General features: G+C 38.8%; 1 protein-coding gene across 22 annotated transcripts in view; it reads right to left on the bottom strand.

Annotated features, from left to right (window-relative positions):
• Positions 1-16,228, bottom strand: part of TCF7L2 (transcription factor 7 like 2) — a 271,006-nt gene extending 254,778 nt beyond the window's left edge. For all 22 annotated transcript variants that reach the window (XM_054982191.1, XM_054982193.1, XM_054982199.1 and 19 more), the window contains exons 1-3: positions 15,442-16,228; positions 15,049-15,115; positions 14,721-14,845 (exon numbers count right to left, since the gene is read on the bottom strand). In XM_054982191.1, the coding sequence (XP_054838166.1) occupies positions 14,721-14,845; positions 15,049-15,115; positions 15,442-15,630 (381 nt within the window). In that variant the 5' untranslated portion in view covers positions 15,631-16,228. The remainder of the gene's footprint in view (positions 1-14,720; positions 14,846-15,048; positions 15,116-15,441) is intronic.
• Positions 16,229-22,668: the final 6,440 nt, after the last annotated feature.

Genomic DNA, 22,668 nt, shown 5'->3' with positions numbered 1-22,668 from the left:
GGCATGAACTTTCCTAAGAGGCAGTCCTCCTGCAGCTGATTCAAGATAATCCAGTTAGCCGCAGAGGTTTTGGTGTTCAGACTGAAGAATGTCATCCATTTACAGCACAACTGCAAAAGATGGAATGTTTCCTAAGAGGGCGCAACAACTTTTGCTTTCAACACAAGGCAATTACCAAGCTGAAATTGAGTTACATTAACTCTATAGGGTGTGTTTTGCAAATTAATCTCCAACTTAATTAACATAATGACACATTTTGTTTTGCCTTATCAGTTTTTGTGCTTGAAGGAATTGTATCTCTGAGATCATCCACCTAATACTGCTAAGATACAAGTCTAAGTTTGCCTCAAAAATTAATCATGTTTTAAATCAAAACGGCCAGTTTGCTGTTATTGTTTTAATGTGCTTCTTAAGCAGTAGTTTTGCAAGGAAGAGAAAAATAGGAGGAAATTTCAAATGGAAAATGAACTACAAAATTTAAAGAGTACAGCAATGCATTGTTCCAAATACTTCTGGTCTTTTTGTAAGAATTTCACACACCTCTACTTGAAGGTGTGTCTCTGCTATGGAATGTAATAAGTGTATGATTCATGAGACTAATTCTACCAGCTTTTCCTTATCTGAATAATCCTTCCAACAGCCAATTGGATTTTTCACAAAAGGTGTGCAAGATTAACAAAAGAAATCACTTATCTCTGATCCTTAAAATCCTTCCCACAATGAAGGACAGGTAATTAAAACAATCTCTGAATGACTTTTCCAGTTAAGTGAAGGAGTTACAAATGGCAAAACCTTGTGCTTTCTCTGCTAACTAGGAAATGAGGAAACATACAAATACTCTGGGCTCCTATAATGCCTGTTCACATCTCATAACCTTTAAAAAGTGAAAAGAAAAAAAGAGAATCACATACTGGAAGATCGAAAAGAGCAAGAGTCTAGTAGCACCTATAAGACTAACAAAATGGCATCTGAAGAAGTGAGCTGTGGCTCACAAAAGCTCATACCCTACCATTAATTTTATTAGTCTTATAGGTGCTACTGGACTCTCGCTCTTTTTTCTGCTGTTACGGACAGACCAACTCGGCTACCCATCTTGATCATACTGGAGGATGTGCACCTGGATTAAGCATTCTCTTGTACAAGCAGAATCTCACTCAGTTCAAGCCTTTGTACCATAATTTGAAGAACCAGATTAAGGCTACAATCCTATGCATATTTACTTGAGACTAGGTCCCACTAGGTCCACATAAGCATGCATTGGACAGAAGTGCATAGGGTTCATAAATCATAACCAATCCCAGTGCTCTTAAGCTGATGTTGACTGACCTCTAATTGTAATAAATGAAACTGATCTTTTTTTCAAAATAAATCCTCCTAAATTTGGTGGTTAATCTCATGTGAACAAATGTAAGACTCTAAAATTCAAATTAAGAAATGTGACTGAAATATGTATTATTGTTAGGAGACTGAAATAAGGGAATGGAGACCTTTTCATGACTACTTTACAGACTGATTCTCAGAAAAGACTCTGTCCTGTCCCATTTTGCTAGGTTGTTTCAAGGTTTACTGAGATTAACACATATGAGGTGCCCCAAGCAGCTAAAGGAAGACGGGTATAAATATGAAGCATATGATTATTATTTAATGAAATTACAGATCAGCAAGTTTTATTTTATTTTGTCATTAATAAGTAGCAAGAGAAAGAACCAACACATTAGCTAGACTTCTGGGCACTGGCCATACAGCTACAGTGACTACAGCAACCATCACTCTGAATTCTTTTCAACTAGTTAGACTCCTTAATGGGTATACTTTTAACTCCCAATACAGAAGCATCCCAAAGTACAGCACTCTCCTTTTCTACCCTAAGTATCAGTCATCTCTTTGCTTTCCATAAGAATAAAGGTATATTAACTGTCCCCTGGTGCTGGTGTCCCATTTTTCTATATAACAGGTTTCCCTGCTTCTTCAACAGTCTGGTTAACTGCAACCAGTTTACCGTGACACATGGAACTTTACGCCTACTCCAGTCTCTTAACTTTATCCTGTGTCCATTTCTTAACTCATACTAGAACATGATGAAATCCTGATAGCTGATTTGTACATACACACAATCTTTACAGATAATAATAACAACAACAACATTCAATTTATATACCACCCTTCAGGACAACTTAATGCCCATTCAGAGCGGTTTACAAAGTATGGTATTATCCCCACAACGAACACCCTGTGAGGTGGGTGGGGCTGAGAGAGCTCTAGAGAGCTGTTACTAGCCCAAGGTCACCCAGCTGGCTTCAAGTGGAGGAGTGGAGAATCAAACCCGGCTCTCCAGATTAGAGTCCCACGCTCTTAACCACTATACCAAACTGGCTTTCTCTCTAGATATACCTAGAGAGAAAGTCTGGAAAAGTTCTCATAATTGTGGAACAGGTAGCATATGCATGGAAGCATGGCTTGTATACAATCAGCCTATGAAGACATATTGCGTTACCCTGCAAGATCTCTACGAGCATAAGCAGAGGCATCCATGTCAGGGGTGGGCAGATTGTATTTAAGACTGCCTCCCCCTTTTTTCTGGCAGCTGTAAATTAATAAGGGACATTTTGCCCAATTCCTTCATTTACATGCTGGAACAAGTGTTGAACTGCTTGAAGGACGACAAAACACTACTTGGTAGTTAACACATAAAAGATTATGAAGCTTCTGGGAGAGGTTAAATGTATCCCTCTGATCAGTTCAAAAACGTTTCTGAACTAGAGCAGCAATCCTGCTCACACTTAGTTGGGAGTCATTCCCACTGAATGCAGGAGGACTTGCCTCTCATTCAGCTGTCAAATAAGCTTTAAAACAAAAAAAAACCCTCTTTTCTTCTGAGATCAGCATTTTTGCATGCAATCCTTATTCCGAGTAAAATATACAGGGCTATGTACCGTCACCTAACCACATTATTTAAGATGGAGCAAATAAATCCCCTCTAAGCAGAGTTCACACACAAGGAGCTCAGTTGCCCTAAGTACCAACAATTTACACCACATTAGAAATAAAAGGGAGAGAAATGCCCAAACAGTCAGACTTGTCACTAAAAATAAAAAAGTCTCTAGGTTAATCAAAAATAAGGGGAGCAAATGATGAATAAGGAAAACAGGCCTGCCCTCTTCCACCTCTCCACTCCCCTTCACTTGTACATACCACCAGAAACAAAAGTCAGTCAGGAATGAATCTCAGAGAGGGGATAGTGAGCAAGATGAATTTAAACCCTTTCTCTTCTGTCCTTTATAAAAGCTACCACTCCGTTAGTCGAGATTGCTCTAATTACTGTGAAAATTCTGCACTCAGTTCAAACAACTTGTGTGTTCTGGACAGGTTTCTCTGCAAGTTTGAAATTCTTGGTCTGAGAACCACTCTTGTCTAAAAGAGGTTTCCCAACCTGGAGCACAGAATGCAACATTAACAAGTTGTCTCTTTTTTTAGCCCTCTTTATTCTCCTTCTTTCCAACTGCCTGATTTAAGGCTTAATGGAAAATTGTCAAGGCTTTTCTTCCCACAAACCCCTATAGAGACCCTGGTCAATTGGAACACATGGTAACCATAGGAATTTCATACTGTCAGTTCATGCTGAATAGCACCTGAGAATGAACTACACCTATCACACATAAATATCATACCCAAAGAGAGAATATGAGCATATTAATGAAATGGTAGATGTGTTACAAATTTCATTGCATTTATTTGAGCAGCCAGAGGTGTCTTTTAGACAGCTGAAATTGGATACCAAAAGGATTCTTATAAGTAAATAAGGGAGCATTGCAATGTAAATAGGTATTTCATTATATGTATGTGTCAACACCCACCATCACATCTGCTATTGAACAATTGGCAGGGGGTGTATATTTATTTATGTAGTTGCTTTCTGGCTACTACTACAAAAAAAGTTGCTTTTCATGAATTCCTCTCCAATATAATTCATCCAGTATCCCTTAGCATACATGTATATTTTTAAACGGTGCTTTTACACTTAGTTATACATCTTTCAAGGAGAAGAGAAGGTAGACAAAAGGGTTTAGTAATTAAAAGGAAAACATTTTACATCCCTACAAGGAACAATAAGCCACACCTGATTAGAACAGACTTTTAAAAATCTCACTTTCAAAGAACGATACATTTTTAAAAAATGCTAGCCAGCAGACTGCCATCATATTCTTTTGATATTCCATTCAAGGTCAACTCTTCTCATGAGACTGTTTGTACCAATGAATATTAAGAAATAATATAGATATTCAGCAGCAGTTTATCAAGAGTAAAGCAGCTGTCTCTAAATGCAATTTACTATGTATCCTTAACTCAGTTATAAGAGCAGCATCTTTTAATTCAATCAATTAAACTATTAAATTGCATCTTCCTAATGTAGGGGCATTCAAAGTGATGTAAAAGTATTTGTATGACCAAAGTACCAACATGAACTGAATCAATTTAAGGAATAATTTCCGGGACAAACTGGAATTTGGGACCAATTGGCAAACCAAATTATTCCTATCAATATAAACAGAATTATAGCAGTTTATTTACGCCTTGTTTAATGAATTTTCTAATTCTTTGTATAAATCAAATGTATATTTATAGGTATATAAAAACGTATATTTACAGGTAAACAGAATATATAGTTTGATAAGAAAAATGTCATTGACCACTTACTCCAATATAATTCTACTGTGTTTATGTAATTTTGCTAATGTTAGCGAATATCAGTGACACATTAATATTTACAAATTCAGTAAAAAGAAGAAAATATGCAGAAAGAGATTTGGTTCTGAAAGTTAAACTGTTAGTTCACTCTAGTGTTTTGTGCCATGGAGCAATGTATTTCCACTGTGCTACTATACACCAACCTTGGCCCTCAAGCCATTTGTAGATCATTGATATGAGAAATAGCCCTGCCTAGACACAATACGTAGACTTTGTTGTTACCAATGACTGTTACTTTCCAACTAATATCCTTTGGTTAATATATGGATAGGTTCCCTTTCTGGTTTATAATCCAAAAACTTCCTTTGGTTTTCTTTTCTTCAATTTTGCAGAATATGATGCTTGCATTAGACAGTAACAGTGTTTGTTATCACTGTTAAGTTATTCACCCTCAGCAACTGACCACAAAAAAGAATGATCTGTAGATAGTTTGTGATCCCCATCATACTGCTTTCCCCACAAAACATCTTAACAATGAAAATATTTTCAATAGCAAGTGCTACCTGTACCTTCATTCATCAGTATATTGTTGTTGATGGTCTTCCTGAATACCTACTTCCACACCAAATTTCTTCTGAAAAAGAACTATTAACTTGAGAAAGTAGCAATGGTGTCATGATTCTAGAAACACTGTGCCTTTCACTTTAGAATTTGGGATTTTTTAATCTCTCAACAATCTGTCAGTTGTTTACTTTGAATATCGGGAAACTGAATGCTGAAGTAATTAACTGGATCAGATGTCACAAACAAAAGACTTCAAATCGTAGTTTGAACTCTGCACTAATCACAGTTTGGCATTTTGGACCTCACAGCAAATTATGGTTAGAGAAAACCAGGAAGTGGAGGTACGAAGAAGACAGACATGAATGAGCTCATGGCACATTCCCAGTCTTCAAATCATGGTCTGGAAGACTGGGTTTGTAACACTGGAATCTAAGCAGCATCAGGAATGGCTAAAGTATAGCCTTTTCATTTTAGAACCTTTACATGCATTTATTAGGCAAACACAGAATCCATAACTCCAGAACCAATTCAATGCAAAATCGTGTAACTGTATCAACAGTTACATTCAAGCCAGAAATTTTCTACCAAAACATGAATATTTTACATATTTATACCTTATTCTATCAGATATAAGCAAGTATGGTTCACTTCCCACCCTCATCCCCATGCATTCCACCAATATAGACTGTAATCTAACTAGTATGTCCTGGATAGCATGTCCTAGGTTCGTTTCTCACTGATGTGATCAACCTACGTCCAGGCTATACTACATAAGTCTATAGGTGCAGACCTCATACTGTTCCATACTTTAAAAAATTCTCCACAGAATAAAGTAAATGTTACAAGAGTCTAGCCTTGTACCTGATCTTTGTTTTCTGTGTTGAAAGAATTCTTTGATAGGAGGAGTATTCAATCATGTGAGGTCCTATCTGCAGTCTGAAGTGGCACCAGCTCAGCCATCAAATTAGGCTGTAGTCAGTGATGGATTCTGAGCATGGATGGACAATTCTGCTCACAGAATAAGGGATTTCTCAGACGTCAAATGCAACAACTATAAAATTCTAAAATCCAAAACAATGCATCCTCTTATACACAAATACATCCTGATGAAGGGAGCTCTGACTCTCAAAAACTCATACCCTAGAAATCTAGTTGTGCTTTAAGGTGCTACTGGACCCAAATCTGGCTCTTCTACTACAGATCAACATACCACTGACCTGAAACTAATACAAATACCCTGAAGAATTTGCAAAGGATTTGGATATCCAAAATACTATGCTGATAATTCTACTGGTTAGAATACAGTCAGGTCTTCTTAGGGTGGTAGCCCAAAAGTAAATTACTCAATTTATATATCATATTTTCTTGGTCTCCAGACCTTAATTTGGAGATCAGGAAGGTATCACAGGTTCACTCGCTCCTTTCTGTGGTTTATTATAGCCATAATTTGCCGCAATGTCTAAACTAAATTATTCACATCAACCAAGACTGGAGCAGTCCATGGTGTGTAAACCAACTTCATGATATTAAACCCTGGTTTGCATGAGTATGCATTGATTCAGACCTTATGTTAAATAATGGCTATAACAAAACAAAGAAGGGGAGGGAATCTACATGCAAAAGTTCAAAGAAAAAAAGCATGGGGAGGAGGAAAAGTACAAGGTCATAACACATTTCCTGATTTGAAGATTAACAAGAGATTAGAAATATGACATCTAAATGGAGCCAAAGTTGTTAACTCCTTACAGGAAGGTGCACAGCTAAGAACCACTCTAATTGCTTATTGTACTTATCACTGCTGTAGATCACAGAAGGATGTTTACACACCAATGATAGTCAAATACCACTAGGGATAATGGGACACCATATACCAGTGATTTTATACCACCTTCAGTATAAACTCCATTAACAGAAAATGGCAATGAACAGAGGCTGTATTTATCATTAGCCTTCCATCAGTGATTATATTACTGTGTTGTGTAAAGTTACAATTTTCCTGCTCTAAAACTGAATGATTCTATGTAACCAGTATAAAGATGAGGGACAAAACACTGGTGCTATTTGGCTGTGTAAATGGGGCCTAAAATCAAGCTAACTAGTTCTGGATAACTGAGATGCAAACAATGGGGTCATTGAGCATTTCAAACATACTAAAAATGAACGGCATGGTCTTTATGCTTCCCTTATGCAAGCAGGAAGTCTCAGTGAAGTTGATGAGACTTCTGGGTGTGCCAAGAATGTAGAAACAGATCTCTTATAGAACAAGTAGTATACTTTCTAAGACACACACACTTGGCTAAATTTCTGTTAAAAGTTTTGCTGTAAATACCATATATTTTGAACATCCCTTTCCTTTTTCATTTACTTACTACAAAGACTGCATTTGATTTCTACCAATCCACGGCACATTGTTATGTAGGAGAGTCACTACTTCCTAAGGATTAATAATCTACATCCAACCTAATGGTGTACCTGACCTTCATTGAATTTATTTAATGATAAACAAAATTACTAGTATCCTTAGTGCTTCATAATGGGGTCCAGCAACTAGTTATCTTCTTGGTAAATATTTACACTGTCCTTCATTCTCATTCATTCTGCATTGCACGCACACACACACACACACACACACACTCAATCTGGCTGTAGCCTACATCTGCAATTCATTGACTTTACAATTTACCACATGTTGAGATGGAGAGGTCTCAGCTCCATTTGAATCACTGCACAAATATGCAAGTGATTTATCGTTTTAAAACTGAAGACTGCAAAAGAACGACTCCACTTTTCCTGCACATAACTCCTCCTGGCAGACCATGAACAATTAAAGTTTGTACTAATTAAGTCCTTTAAAATGTGCTGTACCCTGTTAATGCCAACCAGACCACCAAATGTATTTTTGCAGAGCCAAACTTTAGCTAGCAACTTAACTCATTCCTATTTGACTATGTAAGGCTTCAAAAAAAAGACTTTGGAGTATTCAGACAATTTTTAAAAAAAAGAACAGACCCAAGTGACAAGCCGAAATTAAACAAGAAAAAGCAAATCAATTCTCTTGTGAAACAGACAAACACCCCTGTTGATAACCTCTAAAAGGTCCTACCACATCACCTCTGTAACATGGTGTTAAAGGATCCAGATTTATCCCATGAGGCTAATAAGTTACAGAACTCTATTGGTTAGGAAAATTCATAAAACATTGTCTTAGACTTTTTAACATTTACTAGTGGAAAGGTATTTTTAAAGACAGTTTTATCTTTTTGTTTTAAAAAGCCACTCTGGATTTAATAGAGAAGGGAGAATAGCTTGTTGAACAAGTGTCTTTTCCCTCTCCGACCTCTTTGTCTAAATGAGCGCCTGTGATCCACATGGGACAGTTCCTCAAAAGTATTACTAAAATAACATTCCAAAAAGTATCTTTAAAATTCACAGAGATCTTTTGTAAGAAAATCAATATGTAGACTAAAAAGATATCACCTTTTAAAAAACATTTTAAAATTCAATTGTTTAATCTAGTGGGGAGGGGGGGGGGGCTCAGCTGATACTTCCACTTTTGCCCCAACACTTTGCTGATATGTAAGAGTCAATCAATCTCTGTGTCTTCAGCTTCCCCTTCAGCAGCTGATCTCAACAATATTTTTTCAAGCCTGCAAGATCTCCCCCTACATGTTAGCATTCTTCCTTAGACATCCAATTATTCTCTCCTGGCCTCTGGATTCTTCTATATTCTTTCCCAGATAGTACTTTTCTTTTTCTAACATGCTTTCCTTTCACCTCTTCCCACGCTGTAAACTCAGATTTTATCCCACTCTTTAAAGAGAGAAGAAAAGAGAGTTGTGCACACGTTAAATCCAGCTGCTCTGTCTAATGAGACAAATATTTATCAGTATATTCTCTATGTATTCTTATAATACAGCTTTTCTTTTTAAAAAGTCACAAATACTACCACTAGCATTCAAACTAATAATACAGATAAATAATACATCAAATATATTGAAAGTTATATCTGGTTTCATGAAAGTATTCTGGAAAAATGTTTTGCAAGATTTCTGTCTAAATACCTTGCCAAGGATTGGTAAAGAATGCAGCCTATGGCTAACATTTGCTCAGGGCTCTCCATACAGACCCTCAACACTGCCAGTGTTAATTCTGAATCACATTAAAAAGACTAGCTCTGTATTTGGAACATCTCCTCCCCACCCCCCAAGAAAAACCAATCACACAAAAAAGCCCCACCAAAAAACAATCTGAGCTTTCATGGGTTTATTTCCCCAACTTCCCCCACCTCTCCCATCTCTCATTGCTTATAATTAGTGAAAGAAACCTGACCCACTGCCAGTGTCTGTGGACCTTGGATATTATAAGGCCAGCGTGGCGTCAAATATCTTAACATTCATAAGTGTTATAGGCTGTAAATAAACCCTCTAGATTTATGACCCTTCACTGCCTGCCAGCAAATGACTGTGGCACATTTCTTTCAGCAGACCTGTTGAGGTGCAAGTTTGCCTTTGGTTGTAAAATTAACCATTTCCTTCACAAACGTGCCCAATTAGGACTCAACAGGCAAGGCTCTGCTTGCATATTTGCAATAGTTCAGTACAAAGAGAAAACACATGAACACACACCAAAAAGAGGCTTGGAAGAATACAAAACTCTCTTGCTAAACAAACAATAAAGCAGCTGCAGCTGCAGCAGTTAAGTCTGTAGCAGCAAGAGACAGAAAGTTCCCACAACAGGTAAGGTGTGGGAAGAATATTCTAATTCCACCTACAACCTGATATACAAAACTAAAAGCTCCATCCACACTCTAACTGCAAGCTCTGTTTTGTTGGAAACTATTATTCACTTTGGGCCAAAGACAGCCTGCCTGCCTGTATGTTTGAAGAGCAACCACTTCCCTTCTCTCCCCTCCCCAACAAACAGTCACCTACTCCATATGTAGGAAAGCATGTGCTAAATCCAGGTTGTCTCATGCTTAACAGCCAATAATCCAACTTCCACATAACTGCCAGACAGCTGGAAATGGGGGGCTTGCAGTTTTAGTCATGGTGCAGAAACACACACATCTATTCAAAAAAAAAAAAAGGCCTGCAGCTGTTCTTTCTCCCTCCACCCACCCACCCCCACCAAGAAACTTCCCTGACTCTTATACGTGGAACCTGTGATTTTTAAACTAAAAGACAAACCTTACTAAAAAGTGTTTTATTTTCAAGTTATGTTACAATAAAAGACAATATTTGGACACTTGAAGGAAACCATGTACCTATTGCTTGGAAAGCTTTAGGAAGCATGGGACTTCATGACATTTACTTCTACAGACTATGACCCCATACTGCCCTGCCTCTCTTTCCAAGTGAAAAGCTGGTTGCGAAACATTCAGTGACTTTTTTTTCTGTAAAATAAAATCATGTTAGAGAAGTTTCAGTGTTTTATTTAAAATAAGTTACTAATGCTTGTTGCTATTATATGCCTTGCCAGCCACTTGTGAAGCTGAGACGGTGCTCTAACCTTGTAAGAACGGAAAGGTTTTCAGACTGTGTGCTTCATTTGATTGGTGTCAGAAGATCATTTGCGGTGAATAGCTTATTTCTACACTGTTCTAGGAAAAACTTCACCATCATTGTTTTAAAGACATAAAGAAGGTGAACCAGTACACTTCGATGGATAGCTAATGTACGCCATGAAGCACTAGCACACTGACATACGAAAATTGTACATACACTGTGAACATCCACCAACTAGTTTAACACAATAACCCTCTTTTCAACACTCAAGTAAGCCTCCAACCCTAAAGATTAGTAAGAATCAAAACCATCACAATACTAAGCCACAATACAAAACCTTTACAATACTAAGCCATAAATATTTCTAAAGATGAAAAACAAATTAGCATAAATGCCAAAGAAGGGCAAGAACACCTGTTCTTTTTTTTCAGCATGATAAGCATTTCATTGTTCTCTATTTAAAATGTAATGACCTGTGTAATTACAGTAATATTACATTGTATTGCAGGGGCTCCCAAATGTCACACTTTTGAAAAGTGTTGTCAAAACAATTCAATGGAAGGAGGGGGGGGAGGATCCATTAACTCTTCACATCCTGGCATCTACATTCTTTTGCCGAAGATTATATTGTTTGATTCAGATAATAAAACACTGAAAGATATATAATTCCAAGGCATCAGTTTACATATTTCCGTTACTGAGCATTCAACATATCATAAATAGATTTGTCCTATATTTTCATATCCTAAAGCACTGTAACTTCAGATACAAATGCAGGGTTATCCATATTTGACCACTCTAAAAGCAAATGTCACCCTCCCTCACACAAAAAGCAAACAATGGGTAGAGCATGCAACATTAGTAAAACAATGTTAACAGTAAAATTATTTTCACAACCAGGATTACATCTTAATTGTTCTACTTTAAAATGAATATATATAGTTTCTCTTATCAACATTTGTACCACTGCCACGGTCCGTACCAAGTGATGTCTCTGATGCATTACTTTATTTCTAATAGATCACCACTTAATGCATATTGGTCCTCTTAAAAAGCCAGATATAGTACTTTATCAAAGGCAAAATTAACATTATGCAGAAGAATCTTTGTCATTTTAAAATAAAATTACTGCTATCAAGCTTTATGGAGTCTTCAGCAATTAAAGCATTTTTCCTGAAGCAATATATTATTCATCACAAGAAGATTTAATGACACTTCACAATTCTTTAAATTCTTTAAAACAAATTCAGAAATCCATATTCCTAGGAATCAGCTGAGAACATCAAAGGACTAAAAGATACGTTTAAAAATAACAAGGATTCTTCTAAATAAAAATACAAAAAAAAACCCAGACTACCAAAAGGGAATAATTGTGCTAAACTATTTTAAAATCACTAAAATAGTCATGTGTTGCACTAAGTCTAAGGTGTACGTTATTTCTACCTGTAGGTCAAAATCTATGTAGTTATTTACATGCTTATACATAGCATTTTTTAAAAAATCTACAGCTCAAGGAACACACCTTGAACAGTATAACAGAGAACCAACTCCATCAAAGAGGATCTGGCATAAACAAATAATAAATATTCTTTATAAATCATAATTAAATTTGTTTTCATGATTCTAATGAAGAAGAGCAAAGGACTAAAGTAGGCAGAGATGGCTGATGTGGAAATAATAAAACTGCTTAATGAATATGGAAAATGCCCTTCAAATTTATCTGATGATACAAAACAAGGTAACCTGTTATGTCAACAATAAAATAACATATTTTACACAGTACATAAAATTCACAGAACAGTGCATTATGATCAGAGGATGTTTAAATATGGGCAGGAAGAATTGTTTCCATTAATTAATAACTACAGAGGGCCTAATACAAAGTTTATTTAAATATCTGTACAAATAGTTCACATTAATTTCAAAAGGTGAAGGATCAGATAAGGTACTATTATATGTTGTTAATTAAACATGCAAATAAATGTAATTGTAACAAGAACTGATCTTTCATCCATTTTTAAAAAAAATGTTTGTGCAGGATCATCTGCTAAACTAACCAAAATTTTCAGAATTGCTTACTATTTTAAATAAAGCCTACTTAGAGAAATGCTGGATTAACTTTGTGCTTTTAAAGTATGTAATTGAAATAACCACAGAATAACCATATATTGCTACCAACATGGAGCACAACCTATCCCATCATCTCTCCAATTACAAAATCCAGACAACCTCCCTTTTCCATTATATTAAAACTCATGATTATCAAATGTCTACTTATCAACACCAAAAAACCCAAAATAAAAATCAGTTATAAAATCTCATGACTGGGTTAACCACATCCTTTAAAATATTTAAATATACACATACATAAACACTATTTTGTCCTCCTTTCATCTGCAATTTCTAATTTCAGTTGGTTGAAAAACAAGCCAGATTTAATAGTTTAATGTTTCAAATGCTTTAAAAACACTTGTAGATGTACAGCAGTGAAAACATCCCATGCTGTAGATAGACACTAGCACAGATTCAGCATATAATTAACATTGGATCTCCTATTTCAAACAGCTGTCTTGTATTGCCACCAAACTGCAAAGAGGTGAACAGGTAAATTACAGTTTTGTGGAGAGAGAAGTGGACAGGGTTGGAGGAGAACCAATTTAACTAAGATTTTTAAAAAACTGGTAACAGGCCAAATGTATTCAAATTCTATATCCCCCCAAGGGCATTGGCACTCACTGCTTTCTTTCTAAAATCTTTTTACAAAAAAAAATAAGGCTAACGAAGAATATATTATGCCTAGTTAGAGGGAGTGTTGGCATAAATCCATGAAGTAGTGTGGGAATGCCAGCCAACCCTTGACACCTCTCAAAAGTTTAATAAAACCACAATCTAAGGGCTACAGCAATTCATTCCTTCCTTTCATACTGCCACACCTTTTGACCTTTGTGCCACACCCATAAAGAAAAAGCATATGTATTCAGTAAGAATATTGGTTAAAAAAACACGTCTCAAAAGAATGCTTGCCTTTATTGAATGTTGCGGGGGGGGGGGGGGGGTCAGTCTTTTTACAAGAATTCTTCTGCCTTTCCCTACTCTATCTGGGTTCTTTGTGAGCTGAGCTCAGCTACACACAATTAAAAGATCGAAACATATTTAGATTTTTTCTTCCTAACAAAATAAAACTAGGCTATGCAGGTTAGGGAAGAGTGAGCTTGCATCTTGTGAACATTTTAAAAGGGAGAAATAGTGGTTCACAACCAAGAGATTGACAGCTAGGATGTTTTAAGACTTAAAATAATTTCGTTTTTATATGCATTTCCCCATTCCAAAAGATACTATTAAGTTCACCAACAACTTCTGAAGACCAGAATAAAAAGGGTTATTTACTTGTTGTAACCAAAAATATATTTCAAACAGAAAGATCCTTTTATAAAAAAAATAGTAAATTGAAAAGAAGAGAACCATTCAGTGGCAGCTATCCCAGTCAATTAGTCCCTCAGGAAGTTTGTCGCAGCGAGGAAAGGGTTAAGGGGGAGGCAAGTAGAGGGGGAGGGGAGAGAGAGAAACCAAGTCGCCACTCAAGAGGGCAGAAGAAAACAGAGCACTATAGAAATCGCATAGTTTTGTGGAAATTAGATCGGAGGGTCTGCAGCTTGGAGAAAGAGGCGGGAGCGAAAACTCTGGGATTTTTGTACCTGCCACACACAAAAATAAAACGGAGGCGATCCTAGCGAGCTCTACACACACAAAACTGAAAGCAAAGAAATAAATATGGCGAAGTGTAAACAAACCCTCTATTGCCGCAGAAGGCACAAAAGTTTGGGAAAGTTTCTGGCAGTGCCATAGCCGGGGTGGGGGCGGGGGAACAGCGAGTGGAACATGCAGGAGCCATCGGGGGGCTCTGGGGCGCGGGGCAGGGAGCGAAACGCGCCGTCCTCGCGGGAAAGGCAGGAAAATGCCACTTACCGTTCTTGCCGTGGGCGAGAGGGATCCATTGGGGAGGTATGGGCCGGTCAGGTCGGGGATCATTATAAAGGGATACCCAGGGTACGGTGGGCCCTTAAACAACCCTCCATCTTGCCTTTTCGCAGCTAACATGGCGGGGCAGCGAGGAGAAAGGACAAAATACAAGAAGAGGGGGAAATCACGGTTAGAAAGTATTTATCGGGGGGAAAACTCCCAAGTTTTGCGTCCACAGAGGGCACACACGGGGGAGGGTCATGGGGGGCTTCCAGATATCAACCCCCCCCCCCCCGGGAAGAGCGGGGCTGAAGGGAAGTTTGCAGTCACTTACCTTCCTCTAAACTTTCTCTGGATTTATCTCTGAAACTTTCGGACCTAGGCGGAGGCCGCCTCTCCGCCTTACAGCAAGAAAAGGGAGAAAACAGGCCAGTAGAAGAGTAGGAGAAGGCAGGTTGGTGGGGGGAAGGGGGGGAAGAGAAGAGAGAAAGAACAAGTTAGAAGTTTGTGCAAAACTTGATGCAAAACAAACAAAAATTACACGTAACTCAAGCCCCAAACGTAGAAACAGTGCAATCGCCATCAGGATATCAGAAACAGAGTTGCGATTCAAGGCTAAGGCTCCGTTTCTTTCCCCATGCAGTCCTTCTCCCCCCCCCAATCCCTTCTCCCCAGGAACCCCAAGGTGGAGTAAGGCAGGTGTGTTTCAAGGGGGGGGGGGTCTTACCTCCGAGTCTGAGGAGCTGTTTTGATTCGTTTCTGATTCATTGACCAGAGACGACTTGACATCGGCTAAATCCCTCTCTGCCGAGGAGTTCTCCGAGATCTTCTCTTCTTGCTCCCCTTCGTCTTTAAAAGAGATCAATTCATCATTCGCCCCCAAATCGTCCCCTCCACCGCCATTTAGTTGCGGCATTTTCCTCCTGGCTTATCCCACCAGCAGCAATTTTGCAAGAAGAAAGAGTGGAGGGAAGGGGAAAAAGAAAATAAAGGGAGGATAAAAAAGAAGGGGGGGGAGTTTGCAATTTCTCAAAAAAAAGTCCAAGGTGAAAGTTTTTTGTTCCTTGTCTTTCCTCCTGGGGAGGGGAAAAGAGGGAGGAGGAGGAGGGGAGGGCAGTGTCCCTGCTCCTTTCCTTTTGCACCAGTGACTTTGGGTTTCTTCTTTTCCTTCTTCTGGATTTTCTCTCTCTTTTCTTCCGAAGATCAGATCAGCATGTAAAGCGCGCACACAGACACACGCGGGCAGACAGAAAAAAATTAATAATAAAAAAAAATTATATAAGGAGGGAGGGAGAAATAGGGGAGGGGGCAAGTATAAAAATGCAGCAAACAAACCCCAAACAACAAGTCAGCTGTAAAGGGGGGGGGGGGTAAAAGCCGCGGATATAGGGAGCCTGTGCCGTTCGGATTTGAGTGAGTTGAAGTTAGACTGAGAGCTTTTCAGTTCAAAGGCGGCGCTGATTGACAGATAGAAAAAGAGGGATCGAAATCCGGAGGAACGGAGAAGTCTGGGATCCAGGATTATTGACAGGGAAAAAGAAACACACTAGGCACTTAATGATATGCAGGAGGGGGCGGGGGCTCCCTGGTGACGTGTGCATAAATAAACAGGAGGAGGGGGAAAGGGAGAAACTAACAATGATCCTTTTTGGAAAGAGAAGGGAGAGAGAGAGAGAGAGAGTAAGGGAGAAAGGAAGAAGGGAATGGTCTAGTGGAGACAATGTAAAAGCGAGAGAAGAGCTATCGGTTGTAGAGGAATGACCTAGAGGAAACAAAACACATGCCGGGGGGGAAAGTGCGGCTGAGGCAAACTTGCACAAAAATTAGGCGGGAGGGGGGAGGCAGTACTTCGCTTGTGTGCGTACGGGCGGGCGCGCGCGCGCTTTGTGGAGCACTCAACTTTCACACCAGTGCAGTTTAGCAATTGTACCGTCTGCATACACGAGGGATAATGGAAGCCTTTCTTTTCGCAAAGGTTGTATTGAATTATTTTTGTTGTCGTAAGTATCTACAATGTCCTGTAAAAAAAAAAAGAGAAGAAATACATTTTCCTCACTTAAATTGTTGGGAGAAATAAAGCCCGTAGAGAACATCGTTGCTGCGAGGTGGGAGATAGTTTGTGTTTTAACTGAAGTGGGGGGAGCGCACTTATACGTGCGGGCCAAGTGCCGATTGTTCCTTAGGGACTGGACCTCTTCTACAAAAACTATAACCCTCAATATGCCATCCTCCTTGCTTAGAGATTGGTGGAAAGAGGGTGAAAGATAAATCGGTGGTGGCGCGGGAGAATCAAGGATTGCGAGACGATGGGCAGAGAGAGGGCTGACAAGTTTCCCCGAGTGTTTTGTTTCTGTGAAAATCTGAGCTTAAATGAAAACGATCCAGAGTATCCGCTGCTCTGTGTGTGTGTGTGTGTGTGTGTGTGTTCGATCCAACTGTGTGGTCCCCAAACCAAGCTATTAAATGAATTGCCAAACATAGATTCCTGGTGGAAGCGGGACGGCGGGGGGGGGGGGGCGCAGTTCTGGAATGTGCAAGAGAGCATTCGATTCAGCTACCCGCTAGCGTCCGACCCCGGAACAGTCTCAAACTGGGGAGCAGCAGAAGAATGTGGCTGCTAAAAATGACATCTGGCACCCGATTCTGCTATGCTGATGAGTGGAGTAAAACAAATTGATCTTCCCGCAGTGACAAATTGTAACAATGGAGAAGTCAATTGGAAACTTTAACATGGCCAAGGAACAAAAGTAGCCGTGAGGGAGGGGGAAGGGAAACACGAGCTCACAAGGAGAGAGTAAATTCAAGGGGAATTAGTAAACTGCCTAATAGAACTGTATGAAATACAAGCATTCTCCAATAAGATTAACCCGCAGTTCCTACCAAAGGTCACTCCCCACGCAAGGCTTCCAAAACAAAGCCAGTCTATGATTCACTATTTAGAGAGTTTAGAGGAATATCCCATGAAAACTATCTGCTCTGGGAGAGAATAAGAATAAATAATAATCTGAGGCATTATAAAAATAAGTTCACATAGAAATTTGCATACTAAAGGAAAGATGCAGCAAAATAGATATTAAAAAATCACCGCAATATACAATCAGGAAAACAGAAGTAGAGAGAAAAGGAACATGAAAAGAAGTAAAACAAATGTGTACATTTAATCAGACAGGATTGCATAGGACACAAAGAACAGGGCTAATTACTCTCAGCAGGTAGGAACTAACCTTCAGACTTCATAAATAAGTAAGTCTGTGAACAATGTCTAAGTGGGAGGATGGAGACAGAAAAAGGATTATTTCAGGACATCCAGGGAAACAAAAACATGAAGAATGAAATACTTCTCTGTTAAATCAATGTACAAATGGATTTAACAGTTTCTTTTTCTTCCGGGCTTTTGACTAACTTGCTTTCAGACGTTCTGAAAAATAGCTCTGATTTGGAAACAGAGTGCCCTATTGTCCCTGATCAGTATAATTAGCTTGACACATTAACAAATATGCCCAGTTGTCAGTGTTTGGGGCAGTATTGTTTTTTCAGAAATATTTTAGCCCTGATACGATTTTTTAAAGTAATCAAGTACTGAATTCCTCTTTGTTTGTAGGGAACCATATGTTCTACCTAAATTGGGAGGGGGAACCATAAACACAGACCTTTTTAAAATGAAAAAGATGTACCAAGTCTAAAATATATTTTTATGAGAACCTGGAAACAGAATCATTTTTGTTCTGCATTGAGCAAGGCAGGATGGCACCTACAAATCAGGCTTAAACCCTTTCTCATTTCATAATTTTCCCAATCCAGAGCCCCATGTATGTTCTTGAACACACACAGCACTCTTTCCCAAATGGACTGTGCCATTTTCTTCAGTGCTGAGGATATTTATAAGGACAGAGCTGACTCCCTGGGGTCAGTGGCTCTGGTCTCAGAACTTCCCATTTGATCTGGTAGTTCCATATTGCCTGGATATACAGTGACAGAAGTAGCAAACACACTTCATGGCTAATGCCTGGATGGTCATGGCACTCTGCTTCTGCCAGAACAGGCTGATACAACCACTCTTCTGAAAGAGTAGTACTTTTTAAATTCTAGTTATAAAAAACTTTATGAAGAAAAATAACATTTATTTATTCTAAAACTCTTGCTCTGTATTCTGTCACAACATCAGGGAAACATCAACAAGGGAAGGCCATGGCAACTATGCCCTGTTAGTTGGCCATCCAAGACACTGGAGGGCTGCTGTAAAACAAAATGCTGGACTAGATAGACTAACTGGTCTGATCCAGCAGGGCTTCTTCTATGTTCTTAGAGTTAGTCCTGAAACAGTCAACAACAGTAAAATCACAAACATAAAACAAGCAAGGAGAACTGTTAGGCCTCACCTCGTGACCACTTTCCTACTTGTACAGAGGTTTTTAAAATAAGACAACATATCAAATCATCCTCCACCAGCACTATGAAGTGATGCTTTCCATTCCTCCACTTCAGAATTCTATCTTCTCATTCACCTGCATGTCTGAATCTGATTGTCGCAGGCAGCAGAATAAGATGGGAAAGTGTCGGGAGAATCCTGGGGTAGTAGAATGAACAGCACCTCTTCAGAATGTAAGGGGTCTTCTAAAAGAAATCCCTGCAAGATTTAAACAGAAAATAATCACAGCAACCTGTAGCTTCCCCATCACATCGGGAAATGATGTTATTTTCCAGCGTGATAGAGGAGCCTGGGAGAGCATGTGCTTGAGGATAAGTGATTACATCACTTATAACTAATATAAACTAAGTATATTTTGTATTTTACTATCTGCACCTAAACTGTATGGCATGGTACTATAAAAGCAACCTAAAGAGGATACTTTGACAACCAAAGTGGATAAACTCCTTCCCAGTTTAGGGAAAAGGAACATAGCAGATAAATCTCAAGTCTTTGAAACTGCTTGAAGTTTTGCTATTGACCTCAAGATAACTTGGATTTTTGCCGGAATATTTTATGTATGCTTAAAATGGCCTGCTAAATTTGCTTTGGATCCCCTAGCATACCTGACAGATGACCTTTGCTTTTTGCAGAACTGCTTTGTAAAATGCACACAAGCTATCTACCTTAGAAAGATAAGGAGCCTTGAATTGATCCCTGTAGCTTATTCTAAATTGTTTTGTAAGCCTATGATCTGGCCTTTACTTACATGTAAAATATTAAGTCATATTTACGTCCACAATCCTACTTTCATGGTAATAAACATATGGTCCTCAGCTCACTAAAGTTAGAGAACACTGTCTGAGGATCTCCATCTACCACTCCAAAGTCAATGAGACTTCTTCAGGATAATTTTGCTAAATGGTTCACCTACTTGGGAATAAATTCATTACCATCAGAAGGAATTCAGTGAGCATATTGGTTTAAAAAAGTACTTTTTAGCTCTCATCTTTCACTATCATTGGACTTCCAACAATATTAATGTAATGTATTAATTGTCAATTTCAATCAATTTCAATTTCTTTATTGCTATTCGGCCGAAGCCATAAGCCATACAAACACCAACAAAATATAGACTGTACACTTGAACATACCCAATTCACAAGACACAGCTCAACATTATCACTTTAACACTTTAAACTATCTAAACTCATGAAAATCTTGTTTCTTTATCACCGTGGCTAAAAAGGAAACCACCATAACAGAAGTTTGATTGTCAAGAAAGTTATCAGACAATAGCACTGTATTAATTGTAATCTGCCCTGAGCCTGCTGATGCAGGGAGGGCAGAATATAAATCAAATAAATAAATAAATAATGTAACCAATGAGTGATACGCTTTCAGAAACAAGCTTAGGGTCAAAATGTACATGATATTAGAGTTCCGTGACTCAATTTCCAAAAGTATTATTTGTGCAGGGTCCAATATAGGTCAGAATTATGGAGCTAAAAAGGAAGCGCATTTGACTCTTTTACACACATGCAGATACACACACAATTTCCCAGACAAAAAAGTCCCTAAGTAGGTAAAAAAAGACTGGCATAGTAAATGGGTGGGCAACAGACAGCGAGAAGGAACAGAGGAGACTTAATCACCTCCTCTCATGGGATTGGATCCATACTAAATTTTACAATGAGACAATAGAATTTTCCCACACCCCACAAATTTCCACAAAATGCTGCTTCTGGGAAATGTGGAACCCTGAGGAATAACATGGGAGTTTCAGTGGGAAAGGAGGGTTTCAGCCAAATCCAATCTGTATCAGCCACCCCCCCCCAACAATGACTGCATTTTAGAACTCAATAGCTTGTCCCTGCAATATAACACTAAATTAGGGAGGAAAAGACCCTAAACAAACAATAAGTTCTTACCAATACAATAGTATATAGGTCAAATATTTTTAGTTGGGCAGCCGTGTTGGTCTGCAGTAGAACAGCAGGATTTGAGTTAGTGATGCCTTAGAGACCCACATGAAACTCTTAGAGACCTCCTGAAAATTTTGTTGATCTCTAAGGTGCCATTGACCTCAAATTCTGTGGGTTAAAATATTGCTATTCCAATAAGTTCAGAGTTCTGCAGCTACAATCTGTCCTACTATGTCCTGTTTTGCTACCTGGTCCAAATATTTAAGTAATGAGCCAACATTGAAAAAGCCCTGTCTTTGGTTGTCTCAATCTGGGTTGAAATGGGTCAAGCCGAGACATGGTGAGCCATACACCTTGAAGTAGCTTGTCCACTTCATTAGGCCTCACAAATTGAAAGTACAAATAGACCAGGGTGTATTCCAATAGCATCTTGCGACTGAACTAAACAAACCATGTGAAAGTTCCACCAGATGCATCACTGATGCATTGGGATCACAGATTCAATCTGGCTGGCTTCTTAGTTCCAATCCTTTTCCTCTTCAGAAGTCTCATTTGGCTTTGTCATCCACATGTTATCAAGAGGGTGTAGAGGTGGCAGTGAGCCTGACACAATTGGGTAGACCAGCCTCAGCCGTAAATAAAACCCTTTGTCTTTGAGTGTGTTTGTGTGGGTATTTTCTTCTGTTTTTATGTATCTGCATCCTTGTTATTCTCAGCTCTATGACCGCTGTCTGTGCCCCCCGCCAGCTCCCCAGTCTCTTGTACTTGAGTCTCTGCCATTTGGCTGGTTTTTATGCTGGTGGTGCTTAAGACTGCTGTGCCATAGATTCATTGGCTTGCTTTGGCAACTTTTCCCTCACTGTTGCTGTTCTCTAAAATAGAATACATGTTTTCTAGAATATCTTCTAAATGCTTAATTCTTTAATAATATGCTGCATACATGTCTGTTATATGTGTGACTAGATGTCTAAAACTGGGTTTATTTGCTTGGATTAGAGCTTGATTATGTGCTCAGTATGCACTTTTAGTTCTCGCTTACTGTTTGTGGTGCAGTTGAAACCTGAGTTGTATTACGCTAATCGGTCATGGTGGTGGTGGTGGTAGTGGTAGTGTCCTGTTCTTTTGTATGTAAACTTACAACAATGGTATACCTTAGATGAACAGAGTGCTTTCTTTGAGTTCTACGTCTTGGTCCCATTCAAGTACCATGTTGTTTTATTTGAAGTGAAACAGAGAAGGTTGCTTGCCTAAGATGACTACTGTTTTATGTATGAAAAATAATATACATCATGTGCCTTCTTGCTTCTTTTACCCTCTGCTGCTTCACTTACATATTTGTAAGAAGCCCTGCAAGTGTGCTGTTTGGGACTGGTGCTGTAGTCCTGAGGTAGCAGTCCTGACTAGAGATGGGCATGAACAGCAATATGAACAAAAAAACCCCACAAACAGCCCAATATGCTGTTGGAGAACAAGGTGTTTGTGAGGCCCCATTCTAAACAAACAAGTGGTCGTTGCAAGCCTCCTTCATTGCTGTTCGTCAAGCCAGACAGTCGCACCTGCAATCAATTCCCTTGGCAACGTAGGCAGGGATTGTCTGAACTCTGTCTGAACTCCTGCTGTT

This window comes from Eublepharis macularius, chromosome 6, assembly GCF_028583425.1.
Source record: "Eublepharis macularius isolate TG4126 chromosome 6, MPM_Emac_v1.0, whole genome shotgun sequence".
NCBI lineage: Eukaryota > Metazoa > Chordata > Lepidosauria > Squamata > Eublepharidae > Eublepharis > Eublepharis macularius.
The sequence above is the reverse complement of the archived record's forward strand: the minus strand, read 5'-3'. Positions and strand labels throughout refer to the sequence as shown.